General features: G+C 43.5%; 1 protein-coding gene across 12 annotated transcripts in view; it reads right to left on the bottom strand.

Annotated features, from left to right (window-relative positions):
* The window catches only part of caska (calcium/calmodulin-dependent serine protein kinase a), a 783,320-nt gene that overhangs the window by 9,883 nt on the left and 749,792 nt on the right, over positions 1 to 23,645 (bottom strand). For 7 of the 12 annotated variants that reach the window (XM_072513855.1, XM_072513848.1, XM_072513852.1 and 4 more), the window contains 4 exons: positions 21,679 to 21,759; positions 21,465 to 21,545; positions 17,233 to 17,435; positions 14,452 to 14,535 (listed from right to left, as the gene is read on the bottom strand). In XM_072513855.1, the coding sequence (XP_072369956.1) occupies positions 14,452 to 14,535; positions 17,233 to 17,435; positions 21,465 to 21,545; positions 21,679 to 21,759 (449 nt within the window). The remainder of the gene's footprint in view (positions 1 to 14,451; positions 14,536 to 17,232; positions 17,436 to 21,464; positions 21,546 to 21,678; positions 21,760 to 23,645) is intronic. The other 5 variants (XM_072513849.1, XM_072513858.1, XM_072513853.1 and 2 more) reach the window with 1 other exon arrangement.

Genomic DNA, 23,645 nt, shown 5'->3' with positions numbered 1-23,645 from the left:
GCATCGGTTCCTTATATAACAATTTGACCCACGCCACAAACTTAGGCCCAATCCTAAACCATTTTGACACCGCAAACAAATAACTCCACTCTACTCAATCAAATGCCTTCCCTGCACCCAGTGCCACCATCCCCTCCAGCTCCCCACCTTCTGATGGGGAGAAACCACACTTAACAAGCGCCGCACATTCAAGGACACTGCCTACCCTTTACAAACCCTGTCTGCACCTCCCCAATCACCTATGGACTCCTCCAACTTCAGTGTCAACACTTTGGCAAGAATCTTGGAATGCACATTCAATAGAGATAAGGCCAATATGACCCACACTCCACTGGGCCCTTACTCCTTTTTAACAACAACGAAATAGATGCCTGTCCCATTGTCTCCGGGAGCGCCCCTTTAACACCACGTCTTCAAACATCTCCACCAACAGCGGAACCAGCCTATCCAAAAACCTCTTGTAGAATTCCACTGGGAACCCATCCACCCCTGGTTCTTTACCAGTTTGCTTTTCCCCTATCGCTGTCCGAACCTCCCCAATCCCCACTGGCTCCTCCAACCCTGCCTTCTCCTCCTCTCCTACTTTAGGATACTCCAGCACCCCCCCCCCCCCCCCCCCCAAGAACTCCCTCATATTGGACTCATCCCCTGGAGGCTCTGCCCTATACAAACTTATGTAAAATTTCTCAAATGCCTTGTTCACTTGTTCCAGTGCCATCACCAGCCCCTTTGCCCCAACCCAGACCTAAACAATCTCTCGTGAGGCCGCCTGCCGGCGAAGTTGTCCCGCCAGCAAGTGACTGGCCGCCTCCCCGTGCTCGTACACAACACCCTTGGCACGCCTCAACTGGCATACCGCTTTCCCTGTCGACAAAAGGTCAAACCACATCTGCAGTTCATTTCTACCAATCAAAAGCTCTGAGGGCAGCACGGTGGCGCAGTGGTTAGCATTGCTGCCTCACTGCACCGAGGTCCCAGGTTCGATCCCGGCTCTGGGTCACTGTCCGTGTGGAGTTTGCAGTTCTCCCCGTGTTTGCCTGGGTTTCGCCCCCACAACCCAAAGATGTGCAGGGTAGGTGGATTGGCCACCCTAAATTGCTCCTTAATTAGAAAAAATGATTTGAGTACTCTAAATTTATTTTTAAAAAAGCTCTGGAGTGGGTGCTCCACATACTTCCCATCAACTTCCAAGATTTCATCCACCAGCTTCTACCGCTGCTCTCTTGCCTCCCTATCCACCTGCACCTTATACGAGATAATCACGTCCCTTACCACCGCCTGCACACCTCCCAAACCATCGATAGTGAGATCTCCCCATTCTTATTAAACCCCACATAATCATCAATCACCTTTGCCATCCTCACACAAAAAAACAGATCCACAAGCAGCCCCACATCCAACCTCCACACCGGCCTCTGTGCAGGCCTCATATCCAGGACCACATCCACCAAATGTGGAGCATAATCGAAAATGACAATCGCCAATTATTCCGCTTTCCTCATCCTCAACAACAACCTTCCCATAATAAAGATGTCAATCTTCGAGTAAACATTATGCACCGGCCAAAAAAAGGAATATTCTTTGCCCCCTGAATGTACGAACCGCCATATGACCGCTCCCCCCATCTCCTTCATAAAAGCTGCCAACACCTTCCCCACCATTGAAGGTGTCAACAAGTGTGACTTAGATCGATCCATCTGTGGATGCAGCACTGTATTTAAATCCCCACCTAAAATTAACTGATGCGTGTCCAGACTTAGTATGGCCACCAAAATCCTCTTTGTAAACCCTACGTCATCCCAATATGGGGCATACACGCTAACCTCCCCTCCAAAGCACCCATTACCAAAACATATTTGTCCCTCTGTTCTGCCACCACCATCTCCATCTGAAACCTAACTCTCTTACCCATTAGTACCGCTACCCCCCAGGCCCTGCTATCAAAGTCTGAGTGGAATACATGACTCGCCCAACCCTTCCGAAGCTTAACTTGGTCCTTCACCCTCAACAGCACCACATCGGCTCTCAAGCTCTGCAAATACATTAAGCCTCTTGCCTGCTTCACCGGTCCACCCAACCTCCACACGTTCCACATTATCAATCGGACTGGGGTCTCTCACCACCCCCCTCATCTGCCATGACCACTGCCCCTTGCCTCGCCCCAAAAATGAGACCAAGCCCTACCCCTAGTGACTGTCAGTTGGTTATCCCTCCCCCCCCCCCCTCCCCCCCTCTCCCTAGAAACCCCCCAATCACTTCCTCTCGAAACCACTCCTCTCTGCATACTCCCCATCCCCCCTCCATTCACACCTCCAAGGCCCATTGAAACCTGTCCACACAGGCTCGGCCGACTTCGGCCCCTCTCCCCCACCTCGCTCCCGTTCATCAGTCAATTTAAGTGTGCTAGCGAGGTTGCCCGCACCAGAGTCCTCTCCCCCCGCAAACCTGATACAAAGAGCAACAGAAACCGCCCCCCCCCACACCCCATCCAAACATGATAATACCCTAAACAAGAGTGAAAGAACCCCCCCCTCCCCAATACATTATCCCACAGACCCAAACCAACATCTCCCAACCACAACATGAGAAAACAAAGTCCAAACTCATTTCAGTCCCAATCATTCAGCCCTCACGAATACCTCTGCCATCTCAAAGTACTAGTACCTGGAGTTATGCATGACTCGCAACCTCGTCGGGTAGACCATACCGAATCACACATAAAGTGCCACCTTTGCCCTGTTAAAGCCGCCTCCTGTCATCTTGCCAGCTCCACCGTGATGTCCTGGTATATATATATGAATACCACTGCCTTCCCACCTCACCTCCCGATTCTACTTGGCCGATCTCAAGACTTCCTCCTTCATCGGATAGCTGTGAAAACAGATTCTTGGTGGACACTCGCCTTTGGCTTCAACCGGACCGATGAGGCCTTATCCAACTCAAAGAGGGAGGTGTTCCCCTCCTCCCCCAACAACTTGCTAAACATCTCTGAAAGATACTCCGTCTAAGATTCTGTATTGAACCTTAGTTAGACCACACTTGGAATATAGTGTTCAATTCTGGTCGTCACACGACCAGAAGGATGTGGAGGCTTTAGAGGGAGTGCAGAAGAGATTTACCAGGATGTTGCCTGGTATGGAGGGCATTAGCCATGAGGAGAGGTTGAATAAACTCCATTTGTTCTCACTGGAACAACGGAGGTTGAGGGGCGACCTGATAGAGGTCTACAAAATTATGAGGGGCATAGACAGAGTGGATAGTCAGAGGCTTTTTCCCAGGGTAGAGGGGTCAATTACTAGGGGGCATAGGTTTAAGGTGCAAGGGGCAAGATTTAGAGGAGATGTACGAGGCAAGTTTTTTTTACACAGAGTGTAATGGGTGCCTGGAACTCGCTGCCGGAGGTGGTGGTGGAAGCAGGGACGATCGTGAATTTAAGGGGCTTCTTCACAAATACATGAAGAGGATGGGAATAGAGGGATGCAGACCCAGGAAGTGCAGGAGATTTTAGTTTAGACGGGCAGCATGGTCGGCACAGGCTTGGACGGCCGAAGGGCCTGTTCCTGTGCTGTACATTTCTTTGTTCTCTTTGTTAGCCTCCGGCCCTCCAACCCCTCAGACAGTTCCATGTTCTGAAGATTCTGCCACCGTGACTTGTTCTCCATCACATTGGCTCGCAGCCCTTTATTACTTTCCTCCACCTTCTGCAGCTCCTCTCCCATTAAGACGAGTTGGTCATTGTGCCGCGACAATGCCTCCTCCACCCCCTTCAACACCCCTCCCTGCTCCCGCAGCGCTGTCGATGTCTTTCCATGAGCCTCCTTTATCGGGGCCACCGTATTGTCCACCAACTGTTTGAGCGGTCCCATCATCCCTTTCCCACGCTGATCAAAACGCTTGGCAAACTGTCGCTCAAACTCCACCACCATCATCTCAGCCAGCATGTCCACAGTAATGGGTGCAGCCCCACATGGCGAGCTTGCTCCACCATCATTCCTCCCACAGCACTCCTCAGTGAACTCAAGCTCTCAGGCTTCCCGTATTCTTCCGTTGGGTTTTCGACATCCTCTGATTACCACAACTTTACTGGAGACTGTTCATATAAAATCTCCCCCTAAAACTGGGTGAAAGGGGCCAAAAAGCGAAAGCTCCAGTGGGAGCCACCTAATGTGCGACCTCCACCTACAAGTCGCCACTGGAAGCCTTGTGCACAGGACATACTTGTGCAATTTTCCACATCGCTAGTTAGAGGCCAGTGGGGCGTGGCAAGTTCTGGAGCACATGTATTCAGTACTATTGTTGAAATATTGTCAGGGCCCATAGTCTTTGCAGTATCTCCCAGTGTCTGCATGGGTTTACCTGGGGTGCTCTGGTTTCCTCCCACAGTCCAATATAGGTTGATTAACCATGCTAAATTACCCCTTGGTGTCCAGGGATGTGCAGATTAGGTTACGGGGATAAAGCGGGGTGGGTGAGGAGTGGACCTGGGTAGAATATTCTTTCGAAGGGTTGGCGCATACTCGATGGGACGAATGGCCTCCTCCTACACTGTAGGGATTCTACAATTCTATCATTTTGTGGAATTAATCGAATTTGCTGAAGACTGGCATCTGTGATGCTGTAAACCTCAGGACGAGGCTGTGATAAGACCATAAGACATAGGAGCAGAATTAGGCCACTCGGCCCATAGAGTCTGTTCCGCCATTCAATCATGGCCGATATTTTTCTCATCCCCATTCTCCTGCCTTCTCCCCATAATCCCATATCCCCTTATTAATCAAGATGGGTCATTCACGGCACTTCTGATTGACGATTGTTGCTTTATCTTTTGCACTGATGTGCTGGGCTCCCCTATCACTGAGGATGGGGATATTTGTGGAGCCTCCTCCTCCAGTGAGTTGTTTAACTGTCCATCACCATTCACGACTGGGTGTGGCATGACTGTGGAGCTTAGATCTGATCTGTTGGTTGTTGAATTACTTAGCTCTGGCCATTACTTGCTACTCATGTTGTTTGGTTGCAAGTAATCCTGTGTTGTAGTTTCAGCAGGTTGATTCCACCTGGTGTTGCTCCTGGCATGCCCTTCTACACTCTTCCTTGAACCAGGGTTGATTGCCTGGCTTGGTGGTAATGGTATCATGGGGGACATGCTACACCATGAGGTTACAGATTGTGGTCGAGTACAATTCTGCTGCTGTTGATGGCCCACAGGGCCTCATGGATGCTCAAACTTGCGTTGCTAGATCTGTCCAATGCCTACCCATTTAGCACAATGGTAGTGCTGTATAACACAATGGAATGTATCCTCAATGTGAAGATGGGACCTTCTCCACGAGGACTGTGCAATGGTCATTTGTACTAATACTATCATGGACAGATGCATCTGTGCAGGCAGGTTGGTGCGATGAAGTCAAGTATATTTTTCCCTCTTGTTGGTTCCCTCACCACCTGCCGCAGACCCAATTCAGCAAGTTATATCCTTTAGGACTCGGTAGTGGTGCTACCGAGCCACTCTGGGTGATGGACATGGAGTTCCCTGCTGAGTACATTATGCACCCTTGCCACTTGCTTCCTCTAAATGGTGTTCAACATGGAGGATTACTGATTCATCAGCTGAGGGGAGACAGTACGGGGTAATCAGCAGGAGATTGTCTTGTCTACTTTTCACCTGACGCCAGGAGACTTCATGGGGACCAGAGTCGATGTTGAGGACTCCCAGGGCAACTCCCTCCCGACTGCATACCGCTGTGCTGCCACCTCTGTTGGGTCTGTTTTGCTGGTTGGACGATGATGTTGGTGTCTGGGACATTATCTGTAAGGTACAATTCTGTGACTATGCCAATGTCAGACTGTTGCTTCACTAGTTTATGAGGCAGCTCTCCCAATTTTGGCACAAGCCCCCAGAAGCTAGGAAGGATAACTTTGCAGATAGACAGGGCTGGGTTTGCCGTTGTAATTTCTGGTGCCAAGGTTGATGTCAGGTGGTCTGTCAGGTTTAATTCTTTTTTATTGACTTTGTAGCAGTTTAATACAACAAAGTGGCTTGCTAGGTTATTTCAGAGGGCATTTAAGAGTCACATGTAGGCCAGACCAGATAAGGACAGATTTTGTTTCCTAAAGGTCATTAGTGAACCAGATGGGTTTATATGACAATCGATAAAGGTTTCATGGTCATCATTAGACTTTTGATTCCAGATTTTTAAAAATTGAATTCAAACCCCACCATCTGCCATGGTGGGATTTGAACCTGGATCCCCAAAGCATTTCCCTGGGTCCATAAGACATAGCAGCAGAATTAAGCTACTCGGCCCATCAAGTCTGCTCCACCATTCAATCATTGTGATAGGTTTCTCATCCCCATTCTCTTGCCTTATTCCCATAACCACTGATCCCCTTATTAATCAAGAACCTATCTATCTCAGTCTTAAAGGCACTCAGTGATTTGGCCTCCACAGCCTTCCGCGGCAAAGAGTTCACAGATTCACCATCCTCTGGCTGAAGAAATTCCTCCTCAGCTCAGCTTTAAAGAATCGTCACTTCAGTCTGAGGCTGTACTCGCGGGTTCTACTTTTTCCTACTAGTGGAAACATTACTAGAAACATCCTCTCCACATCCACTCTATCTAGGCCTCTCCGTATCCTGTAAGTTTCAATAAGTTCCCCCCTCAATGGATTACTCGTCCAATGACAATACCACTATGTCACCACCTCCCCAGTGTAACTGTTTAACGGTCCACTTGGTTCTTCTCTTTTCAGCATCTTGTGGATCCTACTTCCCTTTACTCAACCAGCCTTCAGCTTCCTACGCTCCATTTGCTGGCAATCTCTCCAAATTCCTCAGTATCCACCTCCTTCTTTTCCTTTAAAGCACACCTCTTCCACTAAACTCCTCCAAATCAAATCTCTTTGATTTTACATCTATTTTCTTTATGCTTTTAAAGTGGCTCAAACTTTTTTTCTACATTAAATGTGTTACATAAATGCAAGCTTTTATTTCATAGTGACATTTAAGGGGCATCTTGACAATACATGAATAGGATGGGAATAGAGGGATACGGACCCAGGAAGTGTAGAAGATTGTAGTTTAGTCGGGCAGCATGGTCGGCACGGGCTTGGAGGGCCGAAGGCCCTGTTCCTGTGCTGTACGTTTCTTTGTTCTTTGTTTGTTTGTAACATTCTTGTGTGAAACTGGCAAAGCAGAATCAGCCAACAAAACTTGGCTTAAAAATGCAAATTGCTTAATTCAATTTTGTGCTTTACGCTGGAGACACAACATTAAGTGTTTCATAAAGGATTTCTTTACCAAACCACCCAATATTTTCCCACCTAAGATCATACATTTTTTTTTCTGGATTCTGTTTGATAAGCAATGCTAAATACTGAAATAGTATATATGTTATTAACTGGACATGGAACATACGGTTTGATCAAAAAAAATGTTTTCAAGTATTAAACAGAAGATTATAAGATCGCCATGGTAATGCCTTGGCCAGAGTTGACTTGCCAACCAATCAACACCCTTTTTTCCTGTGGTATAAATTGTTGTGATCATTTGAAATTTGGCATTCTTGCGTTTGCTCTGATGAATGCAAAACAGAAAGCTTCAGCAACACATCTTTTTTTCAGCAATATTCAAACAGAGATTCACGATCAGTTATACAGGGTGTTGGTGAAACCACATCTGGAGCACTGTGCACAATATTGGTCACCTTATTTAAGGAAGGTTTAACTGCATTGGAAGCGGTTCAGAGAAAGTTTACTCAACTGGTATCAGGAATGGGCATGTTGTCTTTTCAGGAATGGTTAGACAGGCTAAGCTTGTATCCACTGGAGTTTAGAAGAGTAACAGGCATCTTGATTGAAACATATAAAATCCTGAAAAATAGTGACAGGGTGGATGTGGAGAGGATGTTTCCTTTTGTAAGAGAATCTAGAACTGGGGGTCACTGTTTAAAAAAAAAAAAGAGGTCGCTTTATTAAGATTGCGATAAGGAGAAATGTTTGCTCTTGCAGGGTTGAGAGTCTATGAAACTCTCTTCTTCAAAAGGGATGCAGAGTCTTTGAACATTTTGAAGGCAGAGGTAGATAGACTCTTGCTAAGTCAAGGGGGTGAGAGGAATGGGGTAGGTGGGAATGTGGAGTTGAAGTTATAATCAGATCAGCATGATCTGATTAAGTGGTGGAGCAAGCTCGAGGGGCCAAATGGCCTGCTCCTGTTCCTAATTTGTATGTTTGTAAGTACAATCTATACTACAATCTACAATCTCTTTGCATCTTGATTGATGTCATCAGTGATATGTGTTGACTTTTTTGCTGATAATTTGATCAAATAAATAAAAGGATTAGAGAGGAAGCAGGAAAAAAGTAGCTTGTGCTCACATTCTGACCTAGATCAATTGGAAGAAAAGCTAACCTTTTTTTCCAATGAAAACAACAGCATCACTATTTGCTACAGCTAAAACAAAATCATACATACATCCCTGGCTAATGCAAATACTTACAGGTAGCTTTTTGCACCACCTTGGGAGCTATGTAAAAATCAGAAAGGATGCAAGAAAATAAACATGAAATGTGAGTTTAAATAAAAAGTACAGAAACAGACAAAAAGGAAGAGAGAGTGAACCAGAGGCGGCATACAAAAACAGTGAGCTATATGAATTAAGTTTACCTCTTACAAATCATCTCTGTCATGAAGTATCTTTGCTGCAAATTCTTTTGTTAAAAGATTTCATTTTCATAACCCTCACTACCAGCTTATGTTTCAACTGCTGCGACTTGCTGTCATGGTTCTTTCTTCCTTTAAACTGACTAGTCTACAAACTCATTAATGTGGCACCAAAATTGGATGATGAGGGCAGCATGGTGGCACAGTAGTTAGCACTGCTGCCTCATGGCGCCGAGGTTTGATCCTGGCACTGCATTACTGTCCGTGTGGAGTTTGCACATTCTCCCAGTGTTCGTGTGGGTTTCACCCCCACAACCCAAAGATGTGCAGGATAGATGGATTGGCCATGCTAAATTGCCCCTTAATTGGAATAAATAAATTCGGTACTCTAAATTTATATTACAAAAAAATGGATGATAAAATCCATGTTTTTATTTGTGGAGGGGTGGTTTCTGGATAGCACAGTGGAAGGATGTTATCGTAAGTTCACCTGTGGGTCCTGGGCTGCAATCCAGTGTGACAGTTTTCTTTCTTTTGGATGCTGCAGTTTGGACAGTTCCAACTTAATTCCTAGTGGTCTTGGATCTACTACTAAACTTACCAAAATTTTTAAAATATAAATTTAGAGTACCCAATTATGTTTCTCCATTTAGGGGACAATTTAGCATGGCCAATCCACCTACCCTGCACATATTTTTGGGTTACGGGAGTGAGGTCCACGCAGGCATGTGGAGAATGTGCAATCTCCGAAAACTTACCACAATATAGAAATAGTTTAACAATCCTATTCAGAGAGTCCAGAAGTGTGGCTAGAGGAAGAATTAGAAAAAATGTCCAAATATAAATATTTATGAACTTGAGAGTTAAGTTGAAGGGACGGAGTATTGATTTATACCCATGCGGCTTTGCAAATGATCTGCAAATGTTCATTTGTAATTGTTTCTTTTCCTGCACTCTATTACATAGAACATAGAACAATACAGCGCAGTACAGGCCCTTCGGCCCACGATGTTGCACCGAAACAAAAGCCATCTAACCTACACTATGCCATTATCATCCATATGTTTATCCAATAAACTTTTAAATGCCCTCAATGTTGGCGAGTTCACTACTGTAGCAGGTAGGGCATTCCACGGCCTCACTACTCTTTGCGTAAAGAACCTACCTCTGACCTCTGTCCTATATCTATTATCCCTCAGTTTAAAGTTATGTCCCCTCGTGCCAGCCATATCCATCCGCGGGAAAAGGCTCTCACTGTCCACCCTATCCAACCCCCTGATCATTTTGTATGCCTCTATTAAGTCTCCTCTTAACCTTCTTCTCTCCAACGAAAACAACCTCAAGTCCATCAGCCTTTCCTCATAAGATTTTCCCTCCATACCAGGCAACATCCTGGTAAATCTCCTCTGCACCCGCTCCAAAGCCTCCACGTCCTTCCTATAATGCGGTGACCAGAACTGTACGCAATACTCCAAATGCGGCCATACCAGAGTTCTGTACAGCTGCAACATGACCTCCCGACTCCGGAACTCAATCCCTCTACCAATAAAGGCCAACACTCCATAGGCCTTCTTCACAACCCTATCAACCTGGGTGGCAACTTTCAGGGATCTGATTACATCTGGAGCCTGCAAGAATCCCTCCCATTTCTGTCCTATATGCTGACCACCACTTCTCTCAACCCTGCAAAAACACTGTCCCCAAGGCACCAAATTCCTCTCCCCTGCCTGATCACATTCTCAGGCTGAACTTGATTGTTCTCAGCCTTGGTGCCCTATTGGGCTCTGACCTGAACTCCTGGCTGCATATCCTCTCTATCATCAAGAGTGTCTATTTCCACCTTCATAATTTTGCAGATCTCCACACTGCCTCAGCCTTCATCCATGCCTTTGTCACCTCCAGAATCAACTATTTTAACATTACGGGATGTGGGGGTCGCTGGTTATGCCAGCATGTATTGCCCATCCCCAGTTGCCCTTCAGATAGTGGTGGTGAGCTGCCTTCTTGAACTGCTGCAGTCCTTGAGGTGTAGGTGCACCCTCTGTGCTGTTAGGGAGGGGGTTCCTGGATGTTGCCCCAGCGACAGTGAAGGAATGGTGATATATTTCCAAGTCAGGGCGGTGAATGACTTGGAGGGGAATCTCCAGATGGTGGGGAATCTCCAGGTGGTAGATATCTGCCGCTCTTGTCCTTCTAGATGGTAGGGGTCGTGGATTTGGAAGGTGCTGTCTAAGGAATCTTGGTGAGTTCCTGCAGTGCATCTTATAGATGGTGCACAAGGCTGCCACTGTTTGTTGGTGGTGGATGGTTTGAATGTTTGTGGAAGGAGGAGCAATCAAGCGGGCTGCTTTGTCCTGGATGATGTCGAGCTTCTTGAGTGTTGGTGGAGCTGCACTTATCCAGGCAAGTGGAGAGTATTCAATTACACTCTTGACTTGTGCCTTGTAGATGGTGGACAGGCTTTGGAAGGTCAGGAGGTGAATTATTCACTGCAGGATTCCTAGCCTCTGGGCGGCGGTGGCGCAGTGGTTAGCACTGCTGCCTCACGGCGTGATGATCTGGGTTCAAACACGGCCCTGGGTCACTGTCCATGTGGAGTTTGCATATTCTCATTGTGTGTGTGGGGGTCTCACCCCCACAGCCCAAATATGTGCCTGGTAGGTGAATTGACCACGCTAAATTGCCCCTTAATAGGGAAAAAGAGAATTGTCTATTCTAAATTTATTAAAAAAGGATTCCTAGTCTTTGACCTGTCCTGGTTCCACAGTAGTAATAATCAGTTTCTGATCAATGGTAACCCCCAGGAGGTTGACTGTGGAGGATTCAGTGATGGTAATGCCATTGAATATCAAGGGCGATGGCTAGATCCTCTCCTGTAGGAGATGGTCATTGTCTATCTACCATTTGTGTGGCGCGAATGTAACTTGCCACTTGTCAGCCCAAGCCTGGATATTGTCCAGGTCTTGCTGCATTCGGACATGACTGCTTCATTATCTGAAGAGTCGCGAATGGTGCTGAACATTGAGCAGTCATCCGCAAACATCCCCAATTCTGACCTTTTGATGGAAGGGAGGTCATTGATGAAGCAGCTAAAGATGGTTGGGCCTAGGACACTACCCCGAGGAACTCCTGCTCTGATGTCCTGGAGCTGTCATGATTGACCTCCAACCACCACAACCATCTTCGTTTGTGCCAGGTATGACTCCAACCAGCGGAGAGTTTTTCCCCTGATTCCCATTGACTCCAGTTTAGCTAGGGCTCCATGATACCATACTCGGTCAATTGCTGCCTTGATGTCATGGACTGTGCGGTGGTCACTTCTGCCGATACTGTCATGGACAGAAGCATCTGCAGCAAGCAATTTGGTGAAGATGAGGTCAAGTATGTTTTTCCCTCTTGTTGGTTCCCTCACCACCAGCTGCAGTCCCAGTCTAGCAGCTATGTCCTTTAGGACCTGGCCAGCCCGGTCTGTGATGGTACTACCGAGTCACTCTTGATGATGGACATTGAAGCCCCCACCCAGAGCGTATTCTGCGCCCTTGCCACCGTCAGTACTTCCTCCAAGTTGTGTTCAACATGGAGGAGTACTGATTCATCAGCTGATGGTGGCCGGTACGTGGCAATCAGCAGGATGTTTTCTTACCCATGTTTAACCTGAAGCTATGAGACTTCATGGGTCCATAGTTGATGTTGAGGACTCCCAGGACAACCCCCTCCCGACTGTATACCACTGTGCCGCCACCTCTGCTGGAATGGTGATAGTGGTTTCTGGGACACTGTCTGAAAGGTATCATTCTGTGAGTATGACTATGTCAGGTAATGGTTTAACTAGTCTGAGAGACAATTCTCCCAACTTTGGCATAAGCCCCCAGATGTTAGTAAGGAGGACTTTGCAGGATCGGCAGGGCTGGATTTGCCGGTGCATGGTTCGATGCCGGGTGGTCTGCCGGTTTCATCCTTTTTTGTGTTTTTGTGGCGGTTGAACACAACTGAGTGGCTTGCTCGGCCATTTCAGAGGGTATTTAAGAGTCAACCACATTGTTGTGGGTCTGAAGTCACATGTAGGCCAGACCAGGTATGGATAGCAGATTTCCTTCCCTAAAGGACATTAGTGAACTAGATGGGTTTTTACGATAATCAACAATGGTGATTATCTTTGAATTTGACTTTGAATTCCAGATATTTTATTCAGTTTAAATTCCATTACCTGCCGTGGTGGGATTCGAACCTGGGTCCCCAGATCATTATCCCGGGTCTCTGGATTACTTGTCCCGTGACAATACCACTATGCCACTGCCTCCCCATATTTTAATGTGCTCCTGGCCAGTCTTCAATCCTACACCTTCCATAATCTTGAACTCATCCAAAACTGGAGTTGATCCATCACTGTGTGTTCATTGACCACAATGGTTCCAGGTCCAATGCCTCAAATTAAAAACATTCTTGTGTTTAAATTCCCACAAGGTCTTGCTGATCCCTATATGTGTAACTTCCTTCAGTCCAACAACTCTCTAAAATCTCTGCGTTCCTCCAGTTCCTGTCTCTTGTGCATCCTTAATTTCCTTTGCTCCACTACTGGCAGCTGATCATCGGCTGTGTGGGCCTAATCTCTGAAATTCACCTCCCACACCTTTCCATTTCTCCATCTCTCTCTTTCTCTACCATTAAGATATTCCTTGAGACCGACATCTTTGATGAAGCTTTTGGTCCCCTGTCCTGATGACTCCTTGTAAATTTTGTTAGCTGCTTACTCCTGTGAAGCGCTATGGGGTATTTCAATACATTCAAGGAACTATAAAAATACAATTTCTTTTAGGAACACTAGGTTCAAATACAGAAAAATATTTCACATTACCTTGACAAAACAAAATATTGGTCCATAAATCTAATTTTTTCTTACATTACAACAGTGAGAGTGCACTTCAAAAGTACTCTCCGTGAAGAAGTTTGAGATGTTCCTTGGTCATGAAAAGCAGTATAGGAGTGGCTCGTCTTTCTTTTTTAAACAAAGGAGGATGGACTTCTACAAAGACAGATCTAGTATTGCCTGCGATGGAACATTTCATCATCTAAAAGGGCCTATATTGTGCAGCTTAGTTAAGAACTCCAGAAATGTGTCAATTGCCCGAAAATTCAATTGTCAGACTAGGCTGCTTTTGAATGGAGAAGAGCGAGCAGAATGTCTTTCATAAAAGTTTTTGCTATAGTTCAGAAGTTACCTTAAGTCAAACTGAATGAATTAGATATAGACATACAAATTTAATACAATACATTAAAAAACTGATCTATTGGAATGTGGCTGAAGTTGGCATTAAGGCTGTTAAGAATTTCTCATCAGACAAAACAGTGTTTTACTCTCATCAACTATCTCTACAGTCCATCAATCACTATTACTAGTATTGAGCTAACTACAAAAATATTATCCATTTGATACTGAATTAGTTTTGCACATCCCTTAGACAGAGAAAGCTACAGAGCTAAGAATCACTGCTGAGAGAAAAATTGTTGATGCCATTGCTAAACAAAACATTTCTGTTCACCATACGGCATTTTGTTCAGCTGTAGCTGTGGCTCAGAGTCAAATTCAAACAGTTTCACAAGAATAAATTTTAAGAAGCACATTGAGTGGTTGTCATAATATTAAATTGGTAATTGGATATCCATTTAAGCATTCAAAGATCACCAATGTAGTTCAACTAATTCCCGTTCAGTGAAAGATTAAAATATAAGACAGGACTTACAAAATCCACAAAATTTAAACTAAGATAAAACTACAGAATTGTTCATTACCTCAGTCATGCCTGGAGTGATGGTCGGGGCAGCAATGAAAACAACAAATGGGGCAAACTCTGCAGTTCTCAAAACCTTCAGTGCCTATATGGGACAAAGAGTTCAGAGGATCAGTAAACTTGCGTTGAGCATTAAACTAAACCATGGATGTGGTAAATTTACATCTCATATACGACATTCATATGTTTAATTCCCACAAATGTCCAATACATGAACCCCTCAGCTCCACAAGGTAGCTACATTTCAGGAAACATTTTCTGATCTGTACTCCAGCAAGTCTGCCAATGCTCAGATCAGTGTCATTTCCTGAAACAGATTAAACTGCTGATATGTAAATGAAGATAAACCAGAATGGACTGACTGGAGGAATGGAATTGTAAATATGCTCATTCTTAATTAGTTTGCAGTCTCCCATATTATGGGCCAGGGTTTAGAGAACACCAAAGTATATCATGGAGTTCACCTGACCCACAACGTTTAACAGATTTTGGTTATAGGGAGCACAACAGCCCACTTTACAGGTATGATGCAACAGAGATCTAAAGTATGTTTCAACAAAAACAATGTTTATTCTATGAATCCAGTTAACATTTTATAAACCCACAGTAAACATCTTACCAACTACCAACACCAACAACCCCTCAAAAAGATACAGTACTCTATAGGTAACCCTTAGTAACTTTCCCAACAACATCCATAAGCCAAAACACTTTTTAACAAAGACAGTAGGTTTGAATTCTCTACAGAGAACAGTTCACAATTATCAAGTGATCTAAACACCTTGTTTAACATAGAGAGAGAGACACCAGTATACATCTGCTTGGTTTGAATGCAGCTCTCCAACTGAAAGCAAAATAAAACACAGAGCCAAAAAGAGCTTCCAGCTCAAAACAAAAGTAAAAAGCAGAATCACATTCCAGCTCCACCCACACAATGACATCACTGCAGCCATTTGATAAAACACACTTTTCTTAAAGGGACTCTCACATGACACTCATGACAAATGGGAGCAGATAAAATACAAATTATGATTTTTCTTATTTATTTTAGATGAATTAAATTAATTCTTGACCTGCCAAAAGAGAACCTCATCCTCATTATCTTTATGAAATTCTGGAAAAACATTTACTAATTTTTAATATGTTTTGTTAAAAATTTAAAACGCAGGTGTTCATACTGTGGTAGGTGCTTACAAATCTTAGTCACTCCACTGGAGTGCTTAATGTGAATTCTCATCCATTCCATTGTGGTTAGATTTTGTTTTAATAGCACAATAAATCTCATCAACATTCCAATTCTTTCTCTGATTCACAGTATATAAAGCACTGAATAGAACTTGATTTGACATAGATCTAGGATTTATGTTGTTAGGAGTTGGTTAAATGAAGAGGTTTTAAAATCACCGTAAGAGCTTTTATTGTTGAAATGTATAGAAAATTTGGAAATACACTTAATGCAGCAGCAACTCTGAAGGTTTTAAAAGTATATTTTCTTCTGATTAATTGCAATCAAGAGCTGGGGATCCTTGCCTCATACATCTCCTTATCCCGGAGGTGCTTATGTCAGGTCTCCCTCTTTAAGTTCAGTTAATTTGTGGATCAAATACGCATCTTCCTGGTCTGCAGTGCTCCAATGCTGGCTTGACCATCAGGGCCTTGGCAAATCAAAAGTTTCTTCAAAAAGCCATTTTCATTACAAGAATGAACATTGCATTGATTCTTTTTGTTGCTTTGATGAATATTTAAATGAAGCAAGCATAGAGCTATTACTAAAATGGTCCAGGTTCATACACCAGATTTTAGATTCTCATCAGGAATTTGAATCATGCTAATTTAGTAAAAAGTACAAAATTGGAGAGTTGACCTGATCACACATTTTAAAATGCAGAAAATAGCACATTCCTATAAAGAATGAATAATTAAATGAACATCAGCAAAATGTTGCCTGTTTTATCATAGTATGTCATTATGTAGTTTTCTTGATACTTTTTCCGTTCTTCTCCTTTCCTGAAAACATTGACTATTATTGGGGTAAAGGTATGGTGGTGCTTGCTGCCTCAGTACCTCACCCAGGTAGGTACAGTGAACCTTAATAGTGAGCTATTTGACTAGAAGGACTTGCACAATATTGAGCAAGCCTATTCTTTTCCTCAACCAAAGTTCACATACATGTTCTTCCACCAGAGGTCACTGTATACTGATCAGGAGGGTGGAATTGTTCCAATGGGATTTAGCCCAACTACCGAATCCCTATCCACTCAAATGAAATCCATTAATCAGCAGTAAGGGGCCTTTCATGGTCTGTGTGATTCAGCCGCAATTGCCGACAATAGTTTGGTCACCGAGAAACCGGCACTGCACCTTGCCTTATTACAACATATATTTTAATATCATAGCTAAATTATCCAGATATCTGTCTGATAACAAACTAGTGCTTCTTTCACATGAGGCATTTATTAGTAAACAAGCAATAGAAGTATTTAAATGCTCTGTTAATATTACTACACTGTCTTTCTTCTTTCATCTATCCATAAGAAAATATTTGATGGTGCAAAGAACACACATAAATGCCGAGCATGGCTCTTGTAAATTGCACATGAACACTTGTCTTGTACCACTGCACGCCATGTTAAAAAGAGAAAGTATTGGTATAGGCGAATCCATTAATAATATTAAACTCCTTAAATTTGGACTGTGAAATAAAACAAAAGCTTGAACAGAAATCTTCACATTCAAATGTTTTGTTCCTATCCATAACTGACCATCAACAGTTCATCAATACCTGCGGCTCAACATCTAGTATTGCAATCAATCCTTGTTCATGGATTTTGCGTATCGTTTCCAGCTTTGTTCCATACATTGCATCTTCATGGCTGCCATATTCCAGATATTCATTATTGGAAATATCCTGCATCATTTGATCATGTGAAACAAAATGGTAATTTTTACCATTTTCTTCATCTTTTCTGGCAGGTCTGGTAGTATCTATGAAGACAAACAATTTTACATTAGGGAGAGATATTACAGATACAATTTAAGGCTCCAACTCATGCCTGGCTCCTCAAACTATATTTCTTCCCTGGAAGTAGAGCAGTTTAAATCAGAAACAAGATAATGCTTTATTCCAAACATTCTGGGTTGACATTGAAATCTAATGAAGATATGATCACATTTGAAGATTTTTATTAATTGCATAGCATGAAGTGATTTAGCTGTAACATAGATTATAAACAACTATATTATATAGGGCAGCATGGTAGCACAAGTGGAAAGCACTGTGGCTTCACAGCGCCAGGGTCCCAGGTTCGATTCCCTGCTGGGTCACTGTCTGTGCGGAGTCTGCATGTCCTCCCCGTGACTGCATGGGTTTCCTCCGGGTGCTCCGGTTTCCTCCCACAGTCCAACGACGTGCAGGTTAGGTGGATTGGCCATGATAAATTGCCCTTAGTGACCAAAAAGGTTGGGAGGAGTTATTAGGTTACGGGGATAGGGTGAGGGCTTAAGTGGGTCAGTGCAGACTCGATGGGCTGAATGGCCCCCTTCTACACTGTATGTTCTATTCTGCAGTGTTAATGTAAGCCTCCTTGTGATACTAATAAAAATTCTTCTTCTCTTTGGAGGAAACGAGCATGCTGAGATCTGAATCTGGGTGCTATCTTGCCAATAATGAATTCCATTTTAATAATGCCTGCATCACAGAAAACAATTCAAAGTTGTTTCACAGGAGTTTAATCAGGCAAAATATTGACACCAAGACAAAAGAGTAGACAACAGGAGGGGTGATTAAAAGCCTCGCCAAATGAGTAAGCTTTAGCAAGGGTCTTAACACAGATCTTAGTGGAGGAGAGCGGTGGAGAGTTTTAGGGAGAGAACCTGAAGCCTAGATGGCTGAAAACACGGTGACCAATGGTCGATGAAGGAAGCAGGAGGAGATGGAGCACAAAGGTCTGAGGGGGTTGCAGTGCTCGAGGGGGTTACAGAGGTGAGGAGTGTTGAAGCCATGAAGGAAATGAAACACTAGGATGAGAGCTTTAAGTTGGGAGATGTTTGTGAACCGGAGGCCAATATACATCAGTCAGCACAGGGGTGTTCAGTGAATGAGACATGGGGGAAGAATGTTCCCTGCAGGCTTCAGGATCTCGCTGACAGGCTCAAATGAAGGTCAAAGGCCCACACTGTGGGGAAACACTCACCTGTGATTTCCCCGAATTGTCAAATTAATGACCAAAGGTAGATTTGTTGGATGGCTCACAAAGCTGGAGGGCCAATAGAAGGCCCTCAAGCTTGAAAGCAGCAGCAAGATGCTGCTGCTATATGCTCTGGTTCAAAGTTGGAGACATTTTGAGCCTTGTTTTTAGCACCATGCCGGCAATCTTGCACTTGGATTTGGAGCCCATCCCCCGGGGGCCATATTTGGATCGTTGGACATGCAGGAGCTGTAGACAGGAGCGGCGTCAGATGTTTTAACCTTCGCCTTGCTGATTGCTTGCAGGCGTATCCTGTTGGGGTGGTGGTCATCCTCCCCGCCCAGTGCCTCCGTATGGCTGGGGCCTTGATGGAGTTTTTGTATTTGGAGAAGGTTAAGTTTACCTTGTTTTATTTCATGTAATGTTAAAAACTGATTAAAGGTATTTTAAAAAAAAAGTAATTATTAATACTGAATGTAAACATTTATTTAAAAAAACAAAACTTAAACACACAAGATTAGATTTGCACAGTTAATAGGTCTACAAACATTTCCCAAAAGGTTGCTGCTCAGTTAAACTCAAAACTAAACACCCCTTCTTAGCAATAGTCCTCATAGATTTTCTCAATAAAAATTCCAGTAAAAATTACCACAAACATTGAATGTTGCCAGTGTCTGAGGTTAATTGCAAGCTGCTTCACGGGTTTGTTCTCAGCACACACGCTCTTCAAGATCTCATGATCACACCCATTATATAGCCTTTAATCTCTCTTTAAATATGTTTTTCCCCTTTCATCTTTGAATCTATTGTTTGTACATCCTTTTGAAAACTTCCTATCCCAGAATAAACCAATTTTTCATGTTTTTTTAAATGTGGCTACTACTTGCTTTATGCATTTATTTAAAAAAAATATTTTTATTCTCCATTTTCACATTTTCTTCAAAGTTTACACCCCACCAACAAACGGTAACCAATACAACGTCAATCCGCTTATTAACAACAACGATCCCATCCTCCCCACCCCCCCCAAACAACATGGCTCCGGCCTGACAATATAAGATATCTTGCTTGAGCAAGAGTTGGACCAATGTCCACTCTTCCCTTGCAAAAATAATCTGTTGACTTAAGTAAATTTCTCTTTATATCTTTCTATTGTGAAAGAACAACAGTTCAGGTACAGGTCAAGGAACAGCATGAGATAATACTGGTCCACGTGGGACTGTATCCCATTACTGTCTTCAGGAGGAGAAGGAAATATACTTACAAAAATCCTGCAACGGTGATGTAATTTCGAGCTATTATTAATTCCAATTATTAATTATTTGTACAAAGTTCCACACATCATTTACCAGTCTTTTAAATATATACAACAAACATACAAAGGTATGTAAATACGTGACTCCCAAGCAAAACTTGGTCTTAGACTGCAGATATTGTACTTCTTTACCTCAGATGGGTGGTTTGTGTCAGTCCTTAGGCAGTTCACCATTGAGAAAACCAGAAAAGATGGAGACTGGGCTAGATTCTCCGATTTTCAGACCATGTCCTGGCGCCGGTGTGGGAATGGCGGCGTTTTACGACCGAAAATTCAGCGCAAAACGGCCACCGATCCTCCGTTTGGTAGGGGGTAGTAGGCAGACAGCGTAGAGCACCCAGCTCCTGCTGCCAATACGACCGGAGAATTGCCGGGTCCGTGGCCGCGCATGCGGGCGGCCTGCAATGGCCGCGCGTGCAACATGGCTCCGGCCTCGCGCGGACCCAGCCTGCCAAATAGTGCCCCTCTTTGGCCAGGCTCACAACCCGTGGACCACCCCCCAACAGTGCCCCCGGCCCCTGCCAAAGTCCTCCCGCCTGCAGATCGACTCTCCCCCGACTGTGGCGGCGCTGGACTGAGTCCGCAGCCACCACGCCGAGTTCCCGACAAATAATACCATGAGAGATCCGTGCCGTCGGAAACTCAGCCGATCGGGGGCGGAGCGTTGGTGGGTGGGCCTCAGGCAACGTCCTGAGGCCGTTGATACAGCATGCGGCGTACTCCTAGAATACGCCATTTTGGAAGGGGCGGAGTATCGCTGCCCCGATTTTGGCGCCTACATTGATTCTCCGGCCGATCACCGGACGTGATTTTGGCGTTGGCAACTGGAGAATCTGCCCACTGTATCTTTGTGATGATAGAATATCAACAATGCCCATTTCTGAGTCTGACACTCACTCTGAAGACTTTGATTGTGAGAATCCCTTAGCAGAGAGCATTCTCCAATTTGGGTGAAAATGCAAGTCAGTAAGTACATGTGAGACTTGTAACATGGTATTAGTTTTGATCTTTCACATGATTAAGATTGACATCTATGCTTGTTTAAATGCCATATATCATATATAACTTCCATGGTAGTCCAACAAACCACAGCAACTTTGATTGAAGAATTTAAGAGGGAGGTGGTGGAGTAGTGGTATTGTCACCGGACTAGTAATCCAGAGACCCAGAGTACTGCTCCAGGATCCCAGGTCCAAATCCGCCACTACAGATTGGAATGCAATAAAAATCTAGAATTAAAAGTCCAGTGATAACCATGAAACCATTGTTGATTGTCATAAAAACCCATCTGGTTCACTAATGTCCTTTAAGGAAGGAAATCTGCCGTCCTTACCCAGTCTGGCCTACATGTGACTCCAGACCCACCGCAATGTGGTTGACTCTTAACTGCCCTCCTCAAGGGCAATTAGGGATGGGCAATAAATGCTGGCGCAGCCAGCGATGCCCATGTCCCATGAACGAATAAAAAAAACAACTTCAGACAAGCACAACATTTCAAAGGCCACCACTTACGCGGAATTGGGTACGCAAATCTGTCTGGATGCTTTGTGATCAGAGTGTTTTTAATGTGTCTTCGCCCTACTCCATGGGCACCTTTTCCGCAAACAAAAAAAAAAGGAAAAGTGGTAAAAAAAAATCTTTATTCACTTTTAAAATATAATGTAGGTATTATTTTTTTCTAATTACCATTCTTCAATTTTTGTACAAAATTAAGATTTTTTTTTACCTAGTAACACTAGCGTCTTCCTTCTGAAGGCTGGTAGTTTTACTACCTCTTCGTACGTGACAAGATCTAGTTGGTCAAAGACTGAAAAGGAAGCCCATTGGGAGAATAAGTTGCATATCATGAACATGACAATTAATTTACAAAACAGCGAAACTGCATGAGAAAAGTTTTATCATTCCTGGAAATTTTCATGAGGTTTCATATTTGTTAGGATTTGATGTGCCAAATTGAAAATAATTATCGCTAATTCAAGTTATTCAGAGATTAAATACTTTTTATATTAAAAAAATGGGATGAAATTAAATGTATTTGATAATACAATTGAATAATGGATGATATTAAAACTGGATTCAAATTTTTTCTTTAGCTAAAATCTAGTAAAAACAAAAGGGTTCATTGTAAGATGCTGTATGTGCATATCTTGTTTTGAGTAAAATTGCTTTTAGTGGGATATACCTGCATCTTGGAACAAAAAATATTAACTAATCATTGCACATCAACTTTTTTTAAAGAGCAAACTTCCTTGGGATGGGAAAACGCATCTTGAATGATCCTACTATTTTGCTGAACACCTTAATCGATTATAGAAATTAAATACAGACTCCTATTTTTTTCTGTAAGTATTTTCACAGGCTTTATTGGCAGTATTCTTAGTGCCAATGGACATTTTGTAGCATTGAGCTCCCAAAGAAAATCTAAGCTGCAATCCAGCAGAAGGAAATAAAGGGATTTTTTTTGTTCCTTTGACAAGGGAAAAGTTGTGAAATAATTCACTTTTCACAAAGGTTAATATGGAAAATTGCAAAACTTGGCAGCGTTTAATTTTTTTTCTACCCTCCCACTTTAAAATGCAAATTGAAACAGATGTTAAATTTCACTTTTGAAACCTTCCTCACATACATGCATGGAACCATTCTAAATAATTGTGCGTTTTAAGGAAATTCTAAGCCAGGGTTTGAAGAAGTGCTTGTATGATCTGTGGCTACCTAATCGGTGTCGTCAGGAGCCAAGGAGACTTGACGCACCAACAAAATGGGCGCGCTGTAGGTCCCATAACATGCATTCATGTGTGGCGTTTCTAAATACTAATTTGTCTGCAAGATTCTCTCCTTTCTTAGCCCTAAGTGTCCATTTAATATGTTGGTGGTCTTGCTAAAGACAGATTGAGGGCAATCTATTGGGGAGCTGGGGGCTGGCTTCCAGTCTCTTTTACATGTTGATAATATATCATCCCGTTTGAAGCCGGGAGCATTGGAGTTATGGGAGGGTTTTTGTTAACTAAGGTCAATGGTAAAGCCACATAGACTTCATCTTCAGTCACAACATTTTATTAAAGCAAATGCCACTCGCGTCATTAATGGTTTAAAGTCATATAGTTCATAATGAAAAACTGGAGTTCATTCTTGCTGTTGCCAATTAGAATAAACATCAAATCATTTCTGGCATACTTACAGGGAAATTATGAGTCTTACATGGCAATTCAATCATTCAGTTAAAGCTGCATTATATTTTCATAATGTATCATTATGCATTGACACAAACATTTGGCCAACACATCCTAAAACAGTGTAGCTAATTAAGATCATTAATGTTCATTTAATAATGCATCTCTCCGCAGTTTGAACATTCATAAATCATTACAGTGTAATGTTATCACAGGAGGAGTCAGTGGTAAATTTGTTTCTCCAGTAATACCCTCAATTAGAGCAATGGCTCTCAAAACCGGGTTCACAGACCCCTGGCATTCTTTAGGGGGTCTGCTAAATAATGTGACAGTACCTTGGCCAACACCAAGAATGAGTGGCAGCCGAAGGTCTGCACTTGATCTTTCCATGTGTTTGCTGACCCAGTGCTCCTGTTAATTTTGGGGGGGGGGGGGCACAGTGGTTGGCAATGCTGCCTCACAACGCCAGGAACCAGGTTCGATTCAGATCTCGGGTGACTGTGTGGAGTTTGCACTTTCTCCC

Source organism: Scyliorhinus torazame, chromosome 8 (genome assembly GCF_047496885.1).
Source record: "Scyliorhinus torazame isolate Kashiwa2021f chromosome 8, sScyTor2.1, whole genome shotgun sequence".
NCBI classification, from domain to species: Eukaryota; Metazoa; Chordata; class Chondrichthyes; order Carcharhiniformes; family Scyliorhinidae; genus Scyliorhinus; species Scyliorhinus torazame.
This window is presented reverse-complemented; position numbering and strand designations above follow the sequence as displayed.